At 42.8% G+C, this 21,455-nt stretch overlaps 1 protein-coding gene across 3 annotated transcripts in view; it reads left to right on the top strand.

Moving 5' to 3' along the window:
- Positions 1-21,455, top strand: part of FANCD2 (FA complementation group D2) — a 536,781-nt gene that overhangs the window by 84,082 nt on the left and 431,244 nt on the right. For all 3 annotated transcript variants that reach the window (XM_029599610.1, XM_029599611.1, XM_029599609.1), the window contains one exon: positions 16,404-16,528. In XM_029599610.1, the coding sequence (XP_029455470.1) occupies positions 16,404-16,528 (125 nt within the window). The remainder of the gene's footprint in view (positions 1-16,403; positions 16,529-21,455) is intronic.

Here is a 21,455-nt window from a genome sequence, read left to right as displayed (position 1 = left end):
CGGGGATCCCTTGGTCCATGTCCTGGTAAAAGATCTAGGAGTTCCAGGGAACAGATTCCTAGGCGGGCTCACAGTGTCCTCGGGATGATGGCACGTCCTCGTAGTCTGGATGTAGACTCTGGATTCAGAGGAAAGAGTTCTGCCAGTATCTGCATCTCCTGACCCAGCTGTACCTGATACTAGCCCAGATGTGATGGACTCAGATGGGGGGCTGGGCCATGTACCTGTTGCTGAAGGGAACAACCCTAAAGTGGTGCATCTGTTCCTTAAGGAGGTGTTGTGGCTTCCAGCTTTCCCAAATTTGGACGCACACAAAAACGAACTTTGTGTTACCTCAAGGTCACCAATAGCTTCCGGGTGTCTGACCAAATTTTTGCGCTATGGAACGGGCTTAAGAAAGGGCAAAAGGCTTCAAAATCCACAATATCAAGGTGGTTGAAGGAGGCTATAGGTTCTGTGTAAAGCTGTAAGAGGCACCCTGTTCCCGTGTGCTTGAGGGCTTGCTCTGTTTGGCCCGGACAGTTTCTTGGGCTGAGTGCTGCAGCAGCTGATGACCAGGGAGTGGGATGCTCCAGATGCTGGTCTGTGGGTTGGATGAGCCATGGATAAGCTTTATCCCTTAGTGGATTTTTTGGATCTATTGCAGTCTCCTAAGGTGGATGCTTCAGTTTTGGCGATTGTCAAAAGAAACATGATCCCGGTAGCAGGCTCGACGGCTCTCAAGGACCTGTAGGACCGCAAGCTGGAAGTGCTGTTCAAACGCATTTTGAGGTGTCGGCCCTGGGTATCCAGGTGTCGGCCCTGGGTATCCAGGCGGCGGTGTGTAGCAGTTATATGCTGCATGCGAGCCTGTGCTGGGTACAGCAATTGGTCACATCTCGGGATGATCTCACTCCGGTGGAGTCTGAACAGGCGCAGCATTTGGAAGCTGCAGTGGCATATGGGGCAGATGCGCTAAATGACCTGATCCGTACTTCTTCTCGTGCTCTGTCGTCTGCAGTGTCGGCAAGAAGGCTTTTATGGCTCCGGAACTGGTCAGCTGATGTTTCCTCCAAGGCCCAGCTTGGTGCTATGCCGTTTAAAGGGGCTTTTTGTTCGGGGAGGATTTGGAGCAGTTGATCAAGTCCCTGGGGGAGAACAAGGCTCACAAATTGCCAGAGGACAGACCAGAACCCTCCAGAGGTTTTCCTTCATCCCACTCTCGCTTTTGGGGACAGTGAAGATTTCGGCAGAACAGGCAGAAAGCAGCCAGTCCACGGCTAGCAGTACTCAGGAACCAAGCCTGGTCTTCGTCCTTTCGGGGGCGTAAAGCCTTCCGAGAGGGTGGTGCCTCCTTCTCTCCCGCCTCCAAGAATACACAATGAGATGGGGCCTGCCCATCCCTTGATCCCTCGGGTAGGGGGTTGCCTGTTCCGATTTTACGAGGTGTGGGCCAACATTACTTCCAATCAGTGGGTGCTAAGCATAATTGAATGAGGCTACGCTTTGGAATTTGCTCGGCCTCTAAGACTTCTACCTAATATCTCTTTGCGGCCCACAAGTCAAATGGCAGATTGTTCGTCAGACTCTCGAGTGCCTACTGGCTCTGGGAGCGGTGAAGCCGGTCTCCCCAGGGCACTGGGGGAAAGGGAGGTGTACTCCATTTACTTTGTAGTTCCAAAGAAAAGAGGGGTCCTTCCGGCCGATTTTGGACCTCAAGAAGGTAAACAAGTCTTTCAAGGTGCCACACTTTCATATGGAGTCCCTGCGATCCATCATCGTGGCGGTACACAAAGGAGAATTCCTGGCCTCTCTGGATCTGATGGAGGCATACTTGCACATTCCCATATGTGAAGATCATCAAAGGTTTCTTCGATTTATGATCCTGGGAAAGCATTACCAATTCTGCGTGCTACCCTTCGGGCTCGCAACCGCGCCCTGGACGTTCACCAAGGTCATGCTGGTGGTGGCGGCATTTCTCTGGAGGCAAGGCCTGCTTATTCACCCATACCTGGACGATTGGCTTATTAGAGCGAAGTCCAGGGATGGCTGTGTGGAGGGTGATCTGCAAGTGACCATTCTTCTGGAATCCCTCGGTTGGGTCATCAGTCAGGCCAAGTGCAACATAGTTACCTCTCAGTCATTGGAATTTCTGGGAGCCAGGTTCGACACGGCAGTTGGGGAAGTTTTTCTTCCGCTGGACCGGAGAAACAAACCGATGGACCAAGTTCAGCGCTTGTTGGATCTTCCCTTGCCCAAGGCCTGAGACTACCTTTAGATGCTCGGTTTGATGGCATTCACTCTGGAGGTGGTTCCTTGGGCTTTTGCTCATATGAGACCATTACAACAAGCATTACTTTACCGGTGGGATCCCAAGTTGGAGAATTTTCAGTTCCCTCTACCACTCATCGATCACACCAAGTCCAGTCTTGGGGGGTGGTTTTGCCCGCACAACCTGTCTCGAGGAATGGATCTGGAGATTCCAAAATGGACGGTGGTGACTACGGATGCCAGCCTCTCTGGCTGGGGAGCTGTCTACCAATATCATTCTGGGCAGAGCAGTTGGTCCCCGGAGGAGTCCGGATGGTCGATCAATTGCCTAGAGACCAGAGCAGTTTGCTTGGCTTTGCAACAATTTCTCCCACTCTTTCGCCACCAGGCGGTTCGGATTCTTTCCGACAATGCGACGACGGTGGCCTATATCAACCATCAGGGAGGCACCAGAAGTCGAGCAGTAGCCAACGAGGCGGAGCTGCTCATGACTTGGGTGGAGCAATGTGTGAGGCTGCTTGCGATGCTAGCAGCCTCACACATTGCCGGGAAGGACAACATACAAGCGGACTTCCTCAGTCTGAGGCGCATAGATCCAGGAGAGTGGGAGCTCTCAGGAGGCAATGGATCTCATCTCTCACATGTGGGGGACTCCCCACATGGACCTTATGGCGACGAGGGACAATGCCAAGACTCCTCGTTTCTTCAGTCGCAGAAGAGATCACGGCGCAGAGGGGGTTGATGCGCTAGTACATCCCTGGCCAACCTCAGTTCTCCTGTACGTATTCCCTCCTTGGCTTCTGGTGGGCAAGGTGCTTCGCAGGATAGAGGGTCACCCAGGAAGGGTAATCCTAGTGGCTCTCGAGTGGCCCCGACGTCCGTGGTTTGCGGATCTCAACATTCTGGCCGTGGAAGGACCGCTGCGGCTCGGGCATCTTCCGTGTCTACTCCATCAAAGGCCTATATATTTCGACCAGGCAGCTCGCTTCTGTCTAGCGGCTTGGCTTTTGAAAGGAGGAGATTGAGTAAGAAAGGATATTTAGAGGAGGTTATCACTACCTTGCTACAAGCCAGAAAAACATCTACTTCCCTATCTTACATCAGGGTATTAAGAGTTTTTGAGACGTGGTGCCGGGAGTGAGAGATTCTGCCCAGGCACGTTACGATTGCTCAGATGCTAAATTTGTTTTGCAAGATGGTTTGGCCAAGGGTTTGTCCTTCAATTCCCTTCGGGTACAGGTGGTGGCCCTCAGTTCCTTGGTTGGTAGCTCGGTGGCGTCACATCCAGGTGTGGTGCGTTTCCTCAGAGGAGTACGGCATCTGAAGCCCCCAGTCCGTCCGGTTTGTCCTTCTTGGAGTCTTAATCTGGTTCTTCGCGTATTGTGTGATCCGCCATTTGAACCCCTTAAAACGGTAACGTTGAAAGACCTCGCCTTCAAAACGGTGTTTTTGGTGGATATCTGTTCAGCTCACAGAGTTTGAGTTACAGGCTCTCTCCTGTAGGAAAACTTTTTTAAGGATTTCGGATGCGGGAGTTTCTCTGCGTACGGTACCATCCTTTTTACCCAATGTGGTCTCATCTTTCCATTTAAGTCAATCGGTTGATCTTCCGGCCTTTCCCGATTTGTCAAATGATGTACAGCATGCACGAGAGTTTCGTCGGCTCTATGTTCGACGTGCCTTGCTGCGTTACTTGGAGGTCACTAATTCTTTCAGACTTTCAGATCATTTGTTTGTCTTATGGAGCGGTCCCAAGAAGGGGCACAAGGCATCTAAAACAACGATTGCTCGATGGCTAAGAGAAGCCATATCATCTGCATACATTTGTAAAGGGAGGTTGGTTCCTGAGGGCCTGAAGGCCCATTTGGTTCATTCGCAAGCAGCTTCATGGGCCGAATGCCAGTTGGTATTACCTCAAGAGATTTGCAGAGCTGCTTCTTGGAAGACATTACATACTTTTTCTCGCCACTACCGCTTGGACGTTCAGGCGCCCGGAGACTTTGGCAGTGGTGTATTGCGCGCGGGCCTTACGATGTCCCACCCAGTTTAGGGAAGCTCTGGTATATCCCATGGTTTGGACTGATCCGAGTATGTACAGGGAAAAGAAAATTAGTTCTTACCTGATAATTTTCGTTCCTGTAGTACCACGGATCAGTCCAAATGCCCGCCCAGAGACTGGGAATGGGTAACAGGGTGATCTATACAATCCGTGTGCGCAAGTTTCATTTGTATTATTGCAGCATACTAAGAAAGAAAGCTACAGTTTTCATGTTTATGCGTTCATGTTTACAGTTCTGTTCTTGCTTGATTCATTGCTAGTCCTATTCTGCTTTGATATTCGATATACTGAAGGGATGCAGGAGGCACACCGGCTTAACTGAGTGTGCCTTTGAAGTTTATATCTGTCTCCACCTGCTGGAACGGAGGCATAATCCATGGATTGGACTGATCCGTGGTACTACAGGAACGAAAATTATCAGGTAAAAACTAATTTTCTTATATCTTGCAACTTGTAGGAGCCATAGCATTCTTTCCCCAGGAAGAAAGAGCTGGCAATAAACATTAACTATTAAACTATTAAAAAAAAAACCTCTTTCCTCTACTCTACTTAAGAGTTAATTATGTAACCACCTGTCTCAAGTTAACTTAGTTTTCTTACTGTTTGCCTTACATTAAATTATTGTAAAGCTTGTTGCTATGTTACGTTACATTGTGAACCGGGGTGATGTTTTTAACGTGCCCCGATATATAAAAAAAAATCTTTAAATAAATAAATAAAAAATAAACACTAAGTGAGATTGATTTTGTATACACTAAGATATTTGCTGGCTATTGAATAAATTTAGAATTTCCTTTTACATACCTGAACCCATCGGACAGGAAGAGATACACATAAAGCCAGTTTGTACAATTTAGTACAGATTGGTCAGTCTTTGTTGCATTTCCTAATGTCCAGCCTGAACCTGTTCATACTGGTTCTTTATTGCTGACCATATCCTTTCCTATAGTGTGCTTTTTAGTTTTGCTGTTTCTGGAAAAAAGTTTTTTTTTTTTTTTTTTTTTTTAAATATATCCCCCCTTTCCGTCAGGTACAGAATTCAAATCCTGCCCCCTGCAGTGCATACTGAGGAAATCTGGCTGCCAACTCAAAGCACATGTCCTCCAGTTCTCCTCTGTGTTTCAGATGTTGCTATTCATTTTTTTAAAAAAAACCCTCTTTATTTAAACACAATTTAGGCAAAATAAACAATATCAACAGCATACAAGTTCTCTAGCACATCAGATAAAGCAGGCAGGAAGGTATTCATTACTAGCACACGAACAAAGATTTCAGTTATGACTACAAAGTAACACCATGCTGATGTTCACAGTATTTCTCATATGGCCCTCATATACGCTCAAATTTATAATTGGTGTTCTTTTGGTCAAAATATAAAAGTTCAATCTCAGCAATATCTTGGACCTGGGTGCGCCAATAGTCTAGATTTGGATTGCTTTTTTTTTTTTAAAGTTTAGCAATTGTGAATCAAGCAGCTAGCAGCAGCTGTTCGACCAACGACCTGTTCTTGACAGGTATTGAAGAGCCAATCCACCTGCCCAGTAGTCCAGGGCCAGGCCCAATAAAAACATGATATCCTAAAATATCGGCCACCACTGAGTTACCTGAGTCCAGAAAACTGGACACTTTGAAAGCACCACCACATGTGTATGAAGGTGCCAATCTTGTCACATCCCTGCCAACACAGATTACTGTCGTCAGGATATATTTTCGAGTAAAACAGAGGCATCCGATAAGTTCGGGGCAGTAGTCTGAACATTAGGGTGACCCTCTTTGCACAAATTGAAATAAGGTGGGCAGAGCCAAGTCCCAACTTCAGACTGGCAGCCCTGGTGCTGCCTTGGAGGAAGAAGGTCTCATGATGGGAGAGCATCGACCGGGTGCAGCAGGAAAGGATCCTGCAGCGAGGACCTGCTCTCCAGGTGATGCATTGTCCTTTCGCACTAAGGATATCTCCCAAAGGCCTACTGCCCAGGAGGGAAGGGTTAGGTCGGCCGTCATAGTTGGTGATTCGATTATTAGGAATGTAGATAGCTGGGTGGCTGGTGGGCGTGAGGATCGCCTGGTAACATGCCTACCTGGTGCGAAGGTGGCGGACCTCACGCGTCACCTAAATAGGATTTTAGACAGTGCTGGGGAGGAGCCGGCTGTCGTGGTACATGTGGGCACCAACGACATAGGAAAATGTGGGAGGGAGGTTCTGGAAGCCAAATTTAGGCTCTTAGGTAGAAAGCTTAAATCCAGAGCCTCCAGGGTAGCATTCTCTGAAATGCTCCCTGTTCCACGCGCAGGTCCCCAGAGGCAGGCAGAGCTCCGGAGTCTCAATGCGTGGATGAGACGATGGTGCAAGGAAGAGGGATTCAGTTTTGTTAGGAACTGGGGAACCTTTTGGGGAAGGGGGAGTCTCTTCCGAAGGGATGTGCTCCACCTTAACCAGGGTGGAACCAGACTGCTGGCACTAACCTTTAAAAAGGAGATAGAGCAGCTTTTAAACTAGAACAAAGGGGAAAGCTGACAGTCGCTCAGCAGCGCATGGTTCGGAGAGAGGTATCTTCAAAGGATACTAATGATGCATTAGAATTAGGGCATCCCGACAGTGAGGTTCCAATAATAAGAAAAGTAGTCCAAGTGCCTGTAACTGAAAAACTCATCTGAGCTAAAAAATTTTAACTTATCCCTATCAATTAAAAAGCAGAATGAAAATACAAACAAAAAACAAACTTTGAAATGTTTGTATGCTAATGCCAGAAGTCTAAGAAATAAGATGGGAGAATTAGAATGTATAGCAGTAAATGATGACATAGACTTAATTGGCATCTCAGAGACATAGTGGAAAGAGGATAACCAATGGGGCAGTGCTGTACCGGGGTACAAATTATATCGCAATGACAGAGAGGAGCACCGGGAGGAGGTGTGGCGCTTTGTCCAGGATGGCATAGAGTCCAACAGGATAAACATCCTGCATGAGACTAAATACAAAATTGAATCTTTATGGGTAAAAATCCCTTGTGTGTTGGGGAAGACTATAGTGATAGGAGTATACTACCGTCCACCTGGTCAAGATGGTGAGACAGACAGTGAAATGCTAAGGGAAATTAGGGAAGCTAACCAAATTGGTAGTGCGGTAATAATGGGAGACTTCAATTACCCCAATATTGACTGGGTAAATGTATCATCGGGACACGCTAGAGAGATAACGTTCCTGGATCGAACAAATGATAGCTTTATGGAGCAATTGGTTCAGGAACCAACAAGAGAGGGAGCAATTTTAGATCTAATTCTCAGTGGAGCACGGGACTTGGTGAGAGAGGTAACGGTGGTGGGGCCGCTTGGCAATAGTGATCATAATATGATCAAATTTGATTTAATGACTGGAAGAGGAACAGTGAGCAAATCCATGGCTCTCGTGCTAAACTTTCAAAAGGGAAACTTTGATAAAATGAGAAAAATTGTTAGAAAAAAACTGAAAGGAGCAGCTACAAAAGTAAAAAAATGTCCAAGAGGCGTGGTCATTGTTAAAAAATACATTTCTAGAAGCACAGTCCAGATGTATTCCACACATTAAAAAAGGTGGAAAGAAGGCAAAACGATTACCGGCATGGTTAAAAGGGGAGGTGAAAGAAGCTATTTTAGCCAAAAGATCTTCATTCAAAAATTGGAAGAAAGATCCAACAGAAGAAAATAAGATAAAGCATAAACATTGGCAAGTTAAATGTAAGACATTGATAAGACAGGCTAAGAGAGAATTTGAAAAGAAGTTGGCCGTAGAGGCAAAAACTCACAGTAAAAACTTTAAAAAATATATCCGAAGCAGAAAGCCTGTGAGGGAGTCAGTTGGACCGTTAGATGATCGAGGGGTTAAAGGGGCACTTAGAGAAGATAAGGCCATCGCGGAAAGATTAAATGATTTCTTTGCCTCAGTGTTTACTGAAGAGGATGTTGGGGAGGTACCTGTACTGGAGGAGGTTTTCATGGGCAATGATTCAGATGGACTGAATGAATTCACGGTGAACCTAGAAGATGTGGTAGACCTAATTGACAAACTGAAGAGTAGTAAATCACCTGGACCGGATGGTATACACCCCAGAGTTCTGAAGGAACTAAAAAATGAAATTTCAGACCTATTAGTAAAAATTTGTAACCTATCATTAAAATCATCCATTGTATCTGAAGACTGGAGGATAGCAAATGTAACCCCAATATTTAAAAAGGGCTCCAGGGGCGAGGAGTCTCATAGGAAGACCTTGGCTTAGTCCACATATGCGCAATTGCAGAAAGCTCGAGAAGAGCTGCAAGGTATAGCGGACGAGGAATTAAGAGCCCAATTTGTCCGTGTTGACGCAGGAAAAATTTGATTGGGGGAACCGATCGGGGAGACTGCTACCCCGCTATTTGAAAACTCTGCAGACTCGATCCCAGATCATTGAAATACGAGGGCCTTCCTGGCATTTGCTTACCTCTCCTCCTGACATCCGTCAGCGATTTCAACACTTTTATGGGGAGCTATACAATCACAACAACCATATTAGAGAAGAGCACATTGAGGATTACTTGCTCAAGTTAGCTCTACCACAGCTTACTGAGACGGAGCGGGAGTATCTAGACCGAGAGATCTCTCTAGAGGAAATTGATGAGGCCATTAAAGGCCTTAAACCCAATAAAGCCCCAGGGCTTGATGGATACACTTCAGTATTCTATAAAAAATTCGCTCCAGTTCTTAGGGAACCACTGCAGAATTACTTTAACTATTTCAGTTGGCTGAAATGAAAATATTCTTTGTTCAGTTTCTCCCCCCTTCCAGATCCTAGTTAATTTTCCCTGTTTTATTGTAACTTTCTCACATCCATAATATTGTTATAGTATTTGAAGTTTCTTACTGTATTTGAAGTTGAATTGGGAATGTTGATTACTAAGTTACTCTCTGCCTTACACACATTGTTAATTGTAAACTGGGTTGATGTGATTCCAGTCATGAAATTCGGTATAAAAAAATAATAAATAAAAAAAAATAAACTATCTGAGAGCAGGGAATCACCTGAAAGCGGACAGTAATACGGCTGGGATATCTATCATAGGTAAGCTGGGAAGAGACTTGTCACAATGTGGGTCCTACAGACCACTCTCTCTCATCAATATTGATCTCAAGTTACTGGCCAAAATTATGGCGACGCGACTCAATCCTATTATGGCTCTCTTAGTACATAGAGACCAAGCAGGTTTTATACCTGGTAGGATGGCGGCTGATAACATCCGGAAGATTGTAAACTTAGTTTGGTGGGCAAACGAGAAGGACGTACCAATGGTTTTGCTGTCAGTAGATGCCGAGAAGGCCTTTGATATGGTCCACTGGCCATTTTTATTTTGTACACTTCGGAAGCTAAATTTTGGACCTTATTTTTTAAGTTGTCTACAATAACTATACACTGACCCTCAAGCTCGGATAAAAGTTAATGGTACATACTCAGAGGCCTTTCCGATTAAATGAGGGACGAGACAGGGATGCCCTCTGTCCCTTCTTTTATTTGCATTATTTTTAGAGCCACTTGCTATTAGTGTACGAGACAATCCCCAGGTATATGGAGTCACAATTAATGAGTCTGAATACAAAATGTCTATGTTTGCCGATGATGTTTTGTTTTCTCTAACAAGTCCGCCCCAATCCTTGAAGGAAACATTACTAGAACTGCAGACCTTTAGCAATGTGTCAGGTTTTAAATTAAATGTAGAAAAATCTGAAATTTTAAATGTATCCATCCCTGACACTGATTTACCACATTTATAGTCTATGTTTCCCTTCCAATGGGCCAAAAAGAAGATCAAATATTTGGGGGTTTATTTAAGCAAGGATCCTAAGGAGCTTTATCAACTAAATTATCCTCCACTTCTTTTAAAGATCTTCCAAGACCTGGACCGATGGTCTGGATTGTATTTGTCCTGGTTTGGGCGTATATCTTCCATTAAAATGAATGTTCTGTCCCGACTGGGGTATCTTTTCCAAGCTCTACCAATATACCTCTCTAACCAGCTTCTAAAAAGATGGCAACAAAAAATTTTCTCATTCATTTGCGTCGTAGACCTCCCAGGGTATCCCACTTAGTCATGTATCGACCCAGGGTGAGAGGAGGATTAGGGGTACCCAATTTACGATGGTATTTTGCAGCAGCCCAATTAAGAGCGATTTTAGATTGGCATCAAAAGGGGGAACAAAAACAATGGAGTCAAATTGAACAATCCTTAGTGGGCAGGATGCCCCTCATGGATCTCCTTTGGCTCCCTTGCCAGGCATGGTTTCCATTAACACATACACCACTACCGGTTGCAACCACGCTTGAGATTTGGAAAGTCTGGAAGATTACCTTAGTGGGAGATCGGAAATATTTCCACAACTCTAGCTTGCTTGCCAACGCACTCTTACATGACAGAGAACAGATGTCTGCCTTTCACCCTTGGGCTACGAAGGGAATTCGGGTTCTAGGGCACTTATGGTCGCAAGGAATGATGATTCCCTTTGCCCAGTTGCAGGAGCAATACCTTCTACCTCCGCTGGATTTATTCACCTATCTCCAAGTTCGCCACTTTTTTCAAACAGAGAACGTGGGCCCTGATCTGGAGAGAGGTAAAACACAGCTAGAACACTGGTGTGATAGCGCAGATTTCCTGACGAAAGCGATCTCACGGTTTACAATTTTCTAAATAGAGATCCTACCACTAAATTGCCCTATATGAAGGCTTGGGAACTGATATAGGACATTCATTCTCTACTGAAGACTGGGACGAGATTCACGGGGCCACCAAAAAAGGATCCCAATATGCTTCCCTAGCTGAAAATTGCTACAAACTTTTACTTTGATGGTATTACTCCCCAGAAAGACTTCATAAATTTGCAGCCTCCAATAGTTCTCAGTGCTGGAAGGGCTGTGGGCAACTAGGCACTTTCTATCATATGTGGTGGAAATGCCTCAACGTTGCCAATTACTGGGCACTCATTGTTCAATTCCTACATCAAATTCTGGGAATTCAGATCACATTACATCCGGAGAATTCCCTCTTGAATTTACCTGTCGATATTCCCCCAGCCCAGTGGAAAGTAACCCATTTGGTCATCATGGCAGTTCGCGGAGAATTGGCAATGAAGTGGAGATCTGTTAATATACCCACAGCCCTAGATGTGAAGAGTCAGGTACATAAGTTATGGCGTCTACATACAGGGATACTAGCTACCCGGCATCGAAATCCTCTGCAGTTATTAATATGGCAACCTCTTGCAAACTGGTTAGCTCTTTGATGGATTGGGGATCCTTGCTTATATATATTCCTAAATCATAATAGACTCTTCTGTAAGGGGCAATCTATTTATACCTCATGAACTAGGATATTTCTCTCCAAGACTTATTATTCTCAGCCTGACTGCATACACCACAATACACACATTGCTCTAAGGTTCTGCACATTCCTATCATAGCTATGCAATGTACTCATCATGTGTCAAATTTCTACGGATGCCCATCGATTTATAGCTTCCTTATATCGCAGAGGGAAGGGGGGGGGGGTGGAGGGAGGAAGCCCATAGAGTTGAGTCTGGAAGACAACGGGGAAAGAACAAGTTGTGCTATACTCTCAACATTCTGTTTGTCAGACTTTCCGATGTGTAGACGAGAGTGTCCTGGTTTTGTTGTTTATTGTGTATGCATGTTCTTTCTGGTTGTTTTTTCATCATATGTATTGTTATACCATTGAATACGCAATAAACTATAACTTAAAAAAAAAAAAAAAAGGTACGCAGGCCAAGAAATACTTTGAGAAAAGTTTGCCAGTGAGGCAAAAACTAATAATAAAAACTTTTCAAGTACATTTGAAGAAAAAAGCCTGTGAGGGAGTCAGTTGGGCTGCTAAATGACCTAGTAGCTAAAGGGGTGCTCAGGGAGGACAAGGAAATAGCAGACAAACTGAATGAATTATTTACATTGGCTTTCATGTAGGAGGATGCTAGGAACATACCCACACCTGAAACATTCTTTAATGGTGGAGATTCTGAGCAACTAAATCATCTGTGACAATGGAGGATGTAAAAGATCAGACTGACAAACTGAGTAACAAATCACCAGGACCAGATGGCGTCCATTCTAGAGTTCTAAAAGAACTAAAACATGAAATTGCTAATTTGTTACTAGCAATCTGTAATATTTCATTGAAAACAGCCTTGATTCCTGAAGACTGGAAGGTGGCCAATGTGGTGCAGATTTTTAAAAAGAGCTCCAGGGAGAGATCTGGGAAATTATAGACCAGTAAGGTAGACATCTGTGTTGGGTAAAATGGTATAAACCTTTCTTAAAAACAAAATCACTGTCCATATAAGCATGGTTTAATGGGGAAGAATCAACATGGTTTCATCAAAGAGAAGTCTTATCTTGCCAATCTTTTAGAAATTTTTGAAGGTATAAATAAGACTTGCCATACTAGGATAGACCAAAGGTCCATCAAGCCCAGTATGCTTTTCCAACAGCGGCCAATCCAGGTCACAAGTACAGTATCTGGCAGGATCCCAAGGGATAGATTCCAAGCTGCTTATCCCAAAAATAAGCAGCGGATATCTTCAGTTCAACCTTAATAATGATTTATGGCCTTTTCCTCGAGGAATTTGTCCAAACTGTTTTTAAATGCAGCTACACTAATAACTTTTATCATATCCTCTGATAACTAATTCCAGAGCTTAATTATGCATTAAATAAAAAAATACTTTCTCTTGTTTTAAATATATCACCTAGTAACTTCATTGTGTGTCCCCAAGTCTTTGTAAACATGTAGATAAAGGTGGGCCAGTTGATACAATGTATTTGGACTTTCAGAAGACATTTGACAAAATCCTCCATGACGAACTCCTCAGGATATTACAAAGTGATGGTATGGGTGGCAGTGTTCTGTTGTGGCTTGGTAACTGGTTAAAAGTCCTGAAACAGAAGATAGGACCAAATGGATCCAAAGAAGCAGTAGAGTAGCACAAGGATCAGTACTGGAACCTGTGCTGTTTAACATGGTTCAACAATGATCTGGAAAAGGGAATGACGAGTGAGGTGATAAGCAAAAGCTCAAGACATGGCTTTTTACTAAAGCCTACACTTGATTTTTCCGTGTTCCCCTTAACTCTCCTGTTTCTAATATGTTTCTAACTTTCATGATCTCTCTTAACTCCTATTACTCCCTTTTCTTAGCCTGCCAATCTTTCATCTTATCTCTACACTTTTTCTCTCACCTTTAATTTAACTATGCCCTCCTCTTCTAGTCATTCTAGGACTATTGTTACTCCCTCATAACCATTGATTTTGCCCTTTGTACATATGTATATAACCCTTTCCTTCCTTACCCTTTCTCTTCCCTTCCTGTTCCATTTTGCTCCCCTTTTTTGCTCCTGTTCCATTTTGCTCCCCACCCCTCCCATACCCCTAGTTTTTTAGCCTTAATACTAGATTCATTTATGCAATCACATTCATTTTACTCTATATTACTATCTAATATTCCGTTAAATAAGTTGTTCTTTCTTTATATTGTATTTTACTGTTTTAATTTATTGTTGAATTCAGCTATTATTATTCTGTTATATGTACACGCAACTGCGTATTTTTGTTCTATGTACACCGACGTGATATCTTTGATGAGCGGCGGTATATAAAAACCAATAAATAAATAAATAAATAAATAAGATTTGCAGATGACACAAAATTATTTACATTTGTTAAAACTGCAGTGGATTATGAGGAACTGCAGCAGAACCTTGTGAGACTAGGAGACCAGGCAACTAAATGTCAGATGAATATATAATGTAGAAAAGTGCAAAGTGATGCACATAGGGATAAATAATCCCAACTACAGATAAGCAATGCTGGGTTCTCTTTTAGAAAAACGACCGTGGAGTCCTTGTGGACAATATGTTGAAATCCTTGACTCAGTGGATGTGGGTCTCCCAACAGTAAATGAAATGATCCAAAAAGGACTGGAGAATTAAGTGAAAAATATTTTCTCTTTATCGAGGTGACCACACCTTGAATATTGTGTGTAGTTCTGATCGCCCTATCTCAAGAAAGACATAGCAGAACTAGAAAAGGTGCAGAAGGAGGGTGACCAAAATAAAGAGGATGGACATCTCTCATCAGTGGGGGAAAAAAAAGGCATGAGCTGGTCTTGCTGACGGGTTACTGCTCCCGCAGCAGCAAAGTAGTAATACAGACATGTCCCCTGTGCTGCCTTAGTGAGAAGGAAAGCAAGAGCTAATTTCACTTGCCACTCAGTGACTGCCCTCAGCAGCAGAGCATGTCCTGCCTAGTGGAAAAGGGTTGCAGAAGAGTGGAGCCCCCATCCAGAAGTGGGTGGTGGTGGCGGCTAAAACAGTAATAGAGTTTGAGGGCATAGAATGTACATGTAAGTTCTGTAGTTGCTGAAGAATGCACAACCCAGTAGCATATATTTAAGCATTCCTAGTGCTGTACTCACCTGCTTCAACAATGGGTGCTGGGGCTGCCAGAATGTATGGCAAATAGGAACTGTTAGTCCTAGTGGTTATCTGACAGTCTGCAATAGTAGCATCAACTAGCAAATAGTTCTGTAATAACTAGAAGTCCTAGTAGAAATGCAGGCATTCATGTAGCTAAATCTGGCAGTCTATGTAGAGGTTCAGTAATGATAGTTGTTTAGATCCGACTATGAAGATAGACTAGCAGCTGGGTGTTTCTGGAAGACAGCAAGTTATTTAACTGGAAGTGCTAGTGGAATCGCAGGTGTTTTTGTAGTTGAATCTGTCTGGCAGGCTTTTTGGGGGAGCTAGGAGGTTAAGCAGTTGAGCAACAGCCATACTACTATTGCTAGCTGTTTAGATTACAGAGCCATGCAGATAGGCATGATAAAGATATGTGCTGGAGGGGAACTAAGTTTTGGGGTGTTTGATATTGCCTTTGAGTTTTTTTGTATGAGGGGTATCGTCATTCAATTTTGATATCACTTCAGATGTCTATTTCCAGTACTATGAAGGCATTTTGTATAGGTATCATCTGGGAGGAAAAAGGGGACCTGCCTTTCTATCCCAGGATACATTCTGCCAGAACCTACTGTAACTCATGTATTCTTGCTTCTTCATATCCTGTGTGGGAGCAGAGGTAGATTTTCCAGGTGCTGTCTATGGGGGGAGGGGGAAGCAACTCCTAATTTTAGCCAACTGTACCTTAAATTATGTGAACTTCAGTATTGTAGAGAGCTGCAGACAGATGTTCAGCTTAAGCACTAGAGCCCCATAGGTTTAACATTTGAATAAATCCCATTGTGCCAAAATGTTTTGTTAGAATTGCCTGTAATTTTGTGAAGAATTCCCTCCCCCCAATCTTTTGATTAATAATTTAATAGAGAAGTTCAGGGGTGGCCAACTCTTGTCTTCAAGAGCCACAAACTGGTTTTTCAGGATATCCACAATGAATATGCATAAAATAGATTTGTATGCACTGCATTGTATGCATTGCAAATATATCTTATACATGTTCATTACAGGCAAAACTGAAAATCAGGTTTGTTTTTGGCTCTTGAGGACCAGAGTTGGCCACTCCTGGAGTAGTGTATCAGAAGACATGACTTCAGCAATTGGACTAGTATATAAGGAAAGCAGGAAATGAAATGGGTGAGATTCTAAGTGGCCGAAGAGCACTTTTGAAAGACTTGAACAATGCAAATGCACACAACCAAACTTATGCAGCAGAAAAGTTAAAGGCTGTGAAAACCTGGAATGCCTCCAGCAAATAAAGGGTGACTTTACCTTAGCTGCCAAATGCCAAGAGGTGTACAGTCTTTGTTACTTTTGTCTTTTGGTGAATTACCTGAGATGACCTACTGGATAGCTTTCAGGAAGTGAAGGAACAGTGTTGATGTCATCTAATTACAGCCTGGTGAACTGATGTACAAGAAGAGTAACATGATTAAGATCACACAAAGAGCCAGTATTGGATCTCTGTAATCCTCAGATTTCTCTTGATTTCTTGCTCTGTACTCTGCTGCCTATCTTTTGTTACAAATGGAGTGCAGTATTTGCTTGACTTTGTGATCTTTCTTTGTTCTCTAGGACCTCACCACTAAGATTATGCTGCTGATTAGTGTTGCTCCAGCAGAAGTCCAGCATGACATCATCACCAGCCTGCCTGAGATCCTCGAGGATTCTCAGCATAATGACATAGCCAGAGAGCTCAAGTAAGATCTCACAAATGACTGCTTACTAATTCTCTATACATAGTAAATTTGAATCTCTGTAGAGTATTCTGTCCATTGGCCAAGTATCAACAAGTAATATAAAGAATGAGTGAATTCCCACAAATTTTCTTGTACTATTATTCCCTTGCTAAGGGAAGGAGGTTTAGAAACAAGTCTTTTACAGGGTTTTTTTTCCTTGTGTGTTATGGTTAACATCTGTTGGCAGCCTTAATTTCTTAATACATGCAATAGCAGTTCTCTTATTCCATGTCCTAGGACAGTCTGTCTGTTTGAACTCTTCACATTTTGCATGTGAATGTTACCAGGTAATGAAATAAAAACTGAAGACTAGAAATGGTGAAAAAATGGAGCCATGAATATATTGGCTATTTATTTCCCTCCTCTTCTGGGTCATTTTGCACATTTCTGTGTCACTCCTGTGGAGCCCATCTGAAGAAGAGGCCTATGTGTTTGTTTTTAAATGCTCATGTACTACAATGTTTAATTATAATTCTTTTGGGTAAATAAGAGGTCTCAGTCTACAAAAACTTTTTTTTCTCCAGGATCAATATTTATTTAAAATATTGACAAGCTGTATCACTGAAGGTGCTCAAGATATCGAGCAACAGAATTTAAGATTTTATTTATTTATTTAAAAGTATTTATTTCCCGCACCCTCCAATGTTCGGGGCAGGTTACAGAAGAGACGTACATAATTGTTAAAAGAACGTAAAATAAATTATAAAAACAAGATAAATACAACATAAACTCAAGTTAATGAAACATATAACATGAATAAAACTAAACTTGAGAAACAGACAAATTGCATAAATCTGGGAAAGCTAGTCTGAAAAGGTAGTGTCTTAGTGCTTTTTTGAAGTCTTTAGTTTTGGAGAGTAATCTGAGATTAGATGACCCAGATGCATAGTAAAGTGTGCAATTACAATCCAAATGACTTTATTTCTTTTTTTGTAATTTAAATTTAATTACAATAAATGAGTTAAACAGTACATATCAAAGCATAACAACCCGTGCCTCACATCCAGCCATCCACCCCACCAAAATAAGACGTTCCTACACCAGCCTAGACGTGGATTTTCTCACCCTACTAGTAGATGGAGCCTGATGACAACATCACTGGTAGTGATGCAACTCCAGCAAAAAGCCAGTATACTCTGTTTCCAGTAAATGGCAGGATGTTCTGATCTGGTGCCACAAGAAGAATCCCAGGCTTTGGCCTTTTCCTGGCCTGGTAAAGAATTTTTGGGCAGGCCTGTGTTTGTCAGCCTTTCTGCTTTATTGACAGCAAACCATGAGCCAGGCTTCTGGTGCTTCCCAGTTAAGTGAGCCTTGTGAACAGCTCCCAGCCCCAGAGGATGTAGAGCTTAGAAGGTGGAAGCTTGTTTTTTGGCTTGAGAGGAGTCTTCTGTTTGAAGTTATCTTCCCCCCTCCCCCCTCTTTTCTTCCTCTGGCTTATTAAAGCTTTAAAAAGAAAAGAAAATAGAGAGGGTGAGATAAACGCTTCTGCTGAAGAGGATAATTCTCCAGTGGGGAGAGGGGGAGTGGTATCTTCAAGCTGGTGTAGGAGCGGGCCTGCCAACCTTGTCCTTTAAGCCTGTATTTTTTTTTTAATTTATGAATTTTTATTAGTTTTAATTGCTCAGCAACATAACAGATATGGTATCCATTTGTTCTTGACAGATGATTATTGACATATATTCTTCACCAATACAAATGAATAAACATTTATATATCACCAATACAATGATTAGAGCCACGTGTATCCCTTCCCACTACCCCCCCTCCCCCCCCCCCCAAGGGTGGATGCAAGGCAAGAAAAATATGATAACATGAAGCGTATGAAAATGAAATGTCTCAAACAATTGGAACACTCACTTAGCTACAGTCAGACAAGCATAGCCCAGCCAATATCAATAGTGTATAACAATATCCTGCTATCCATTTCCTAAGGGTAGTAATTTGCAGCAACTGGGTCTAGATGAATTAACGAACTAGACGATTGTCCTCTCCTCTGAGTCAGACAAAGAAATCAATGTCCACTTTTCATATTTCTCCCAAATTTTACAGAATTTGGTAGTGGTTTTATTTTTATACGCTGTAATTTTTCCTAGAGTGTACATAGATTTAGCTTGAACTTGCACTTCTTGTAAGGTCGGGACCTGTATGTCCTTCCATTTGCGTGCGATGGCACACCTTGTAGCTGTGACAATATATGTAATAAATAAATTATCAAATTTGGAAATGTCTGGAATTTCTTCATTCAGCAGGGCTTGTGAAGGTTGGAGTACTATAGAGTGTCCCAAAACAGTAGTCAGCCAATTTGACACATCCTTCCATAGAGGTTGAATCATGGTACACTTCCACCAGAGATGGAAAAAGGTTCCTGGTGTTAGGCATAACTTCCAGCAAAGTCCTGAAGCGTTAGGGGAAATATGTTTTATTTGTGTAGGCGTCACGTACCACCTGTAGAAGAGTTTATATCCATTTTCAATGTGGAGGGAGGAAATTAAACCTTTACCCAGCCGCAGAAATATTCGTTTCCAATCTTCAATCGACCATCCGCCTTGTAGGTCACGTTCCCAGGCCATAGTGTGAGATGCAGTCAAAGACATGGTGCCAGCGAGTAACAAGTAAAGTCTTGAAATGTGTTTACAAACTTTATCCGCCCCTCGGCACATTAGTTCAAATGAAGATATACCTCCAACAAGGTCCATTTCTACATGATTTTGCAAAAAGTAATGTCGAAAATATGTCCCTTTCATCTAACTTATATCTTTCACAAAGAGAGAGGTAAAGGACACTAAGCCTCTAGGATCCCATAGATGTGTCATCTGAGTAATACCTTTATGCTTCCAACCTCGGAAAGCGTATGGGTCGTGTGCTGGTTTAAATGAAGTATGATGAAAGAGGTGTGTGCTATGAAAGTACGATTTAGTGCCTACTAGCATTCTCCTCCACTTTTCCCATATACTCAAAGTAGCCTGCACTGAGTCTGGTAGTGTTACTTTCGGATACCATGTAGATTGTGGTTGCCAGAGTAATGCCGTAAGGAGGAGGGAGCCTATCAATGCTTGTTCGAAAAGTACCCAGGGTTTCTGTCTTCACGTTTTGTGCCATTCAACTGCAGCTTTCAGCTGAGCCGCCTCTTGGTATTGCAGTAGATGTGGCATGCCCAGGCCTCCCTAGTTTTTGGGTAAATACAATGTTGCCCTGGCTATTCTGGGTCTCTTACCCTTCCACAAGAATTTATTTATGCGATTTTGCCATTTATCTAAAAGCTTCGTAGGGACAGGAATGGGCAATGTTTGTAACAAATATAAAATTCTGGGCATAATATTCATTTTTATGACAGCGAGTCGTCCTAACCATGAGATGTGGTACCGGTCCCATTCGTCAAGATCTTTGTATATTTTGGCCATTAGAGGTGGATAGTTTAGTCGGAAAAGCTCCTGCTCTTTACCTATATATATATCCCTAAATATTTTATTTTCGTAGTAGCCTACTTGAATGGGAAATCTCTCTTCAGTTGTGCTACCAGGTTCGGTGTTGCGGAGACATTCAGTAATTCCGATTTCTCCCAGTTAATTTTAAAACCAGACACTTGACTAAAGCTTGTTATTTCCTCAGTAACGGCCTGTAGTGATCTGTCTGGATCTGAAATGGTAAACAGTATGTCATCTGCAAATAATGATAATTTGGATCTATAGTCACCCATCGTTATGCCCTTTATTTGATCATTATGCCGAATTCTATAAGTGAACGGTTCGAGGAAAAGGGCAAAAAGTAATGGAGATAGAGGGCAACCTTGCCTCGTCCCACGACCCACTGGGAACGGTTGAGAATATCCCCCATTAATTTTGAGACATGCCATAGGTGCTTCATATAATTTTTGGATCCATCTAATGAATCTCTCCCCAAATTGATAAGCCCGCGTAGTCTGGAATAGAAAAGGCCAATGTTCATAGTCAAAGGCCTTCTCTGCGTCTATTCCTAGAAGCACCAAAGATTGGTGTTGGGTTCTTGCCCACCATAATGTGTCAACTATCTTCCTAACATTGTTGGAGGCCATCCGTCCTGGTATAAAGCCTGATTGGTCAATATGTATCAGCTCCGGTAGTAAAGCATTGAGTCTATTAGCCAAGATTTTGGCAAGAAGTTTCATATCTAAATTTATCAGGGATATAGGCCGGTATGACCCACAAACTGTAGGATCATGTCCCGGCTTTGCTATCAGGGTCAGTCCAGCTAAATTAGCAGACTGAGAGAAGGAAAACGATCCTTGCAGGGCATTAAAAAGAGTAACCAAAAGAGGCATTAGGGTAGTAGCAAATTTTTTGTAAAAGAAAGCGGTGTACCCATCCAGGCCTGGTGATTTCCCCAATTTCATTGATTTGATAGCCCACTCTACTTCAACATGTTATATCTCTGTCCAGCTTCTGTTGCTCTTCAGAATCTGTGGTATATGGCTTTGACTTAAATAGGCATCTATGTCATACTGATTAATGTGAGAGTCAGTAGCATAGAGATCTGCATAGAAACGTAAAAATCGTTCCCGAATAGCAGTGTTAGAGGTTAACATCTGTCCTGATTCGTCCTTTAGTTTTACAATATTATTGAGAGTTTGGCTTTCAGTTTTCTGGCCAATTGCCTACCCGCCTTATTCCCTCCTTCATAATGTAGTTGTTTAGCATTCTCCAATTTATGAGCTATTTGTGCAGCTTCTAACTCCCCTAAATGTTTTCAAAGCCCATCCATTTGTTTCAGGATCAAACCATCCCCCGTTTGGACATGAATGTGTCCCAGTGTTTGCAATTTTAGGATGGTCTCCTGTTTATCTCTATTACGCTGTTTTTTAAGATAAGACCCTCTTGCAATTAGCTTGCCCCTAATAACCACCTTTAGGCAC

Source organism: Rhinatrema bivittatum, chromosome 4 (genome assembly GCF_901001135.1).
Source record: "Rhinatrema bivittatum chromosome 4, aRhiBiv1.1, whole genome shotgun sequence".
NCBI classification, from domain to species: domain Eukaryota; kingdom Metazoa; phylum Chordata; class Amphibia; order Gymnophiona; family Rhinatrematidae; genus Rhinatrema; species Rhinatrema bivittatum.
The sequence above is the reverse complement of the archived record's forward strand: the minus strand, read 5'-3'. Positions and strand labels throughout refer to the sequence as shown.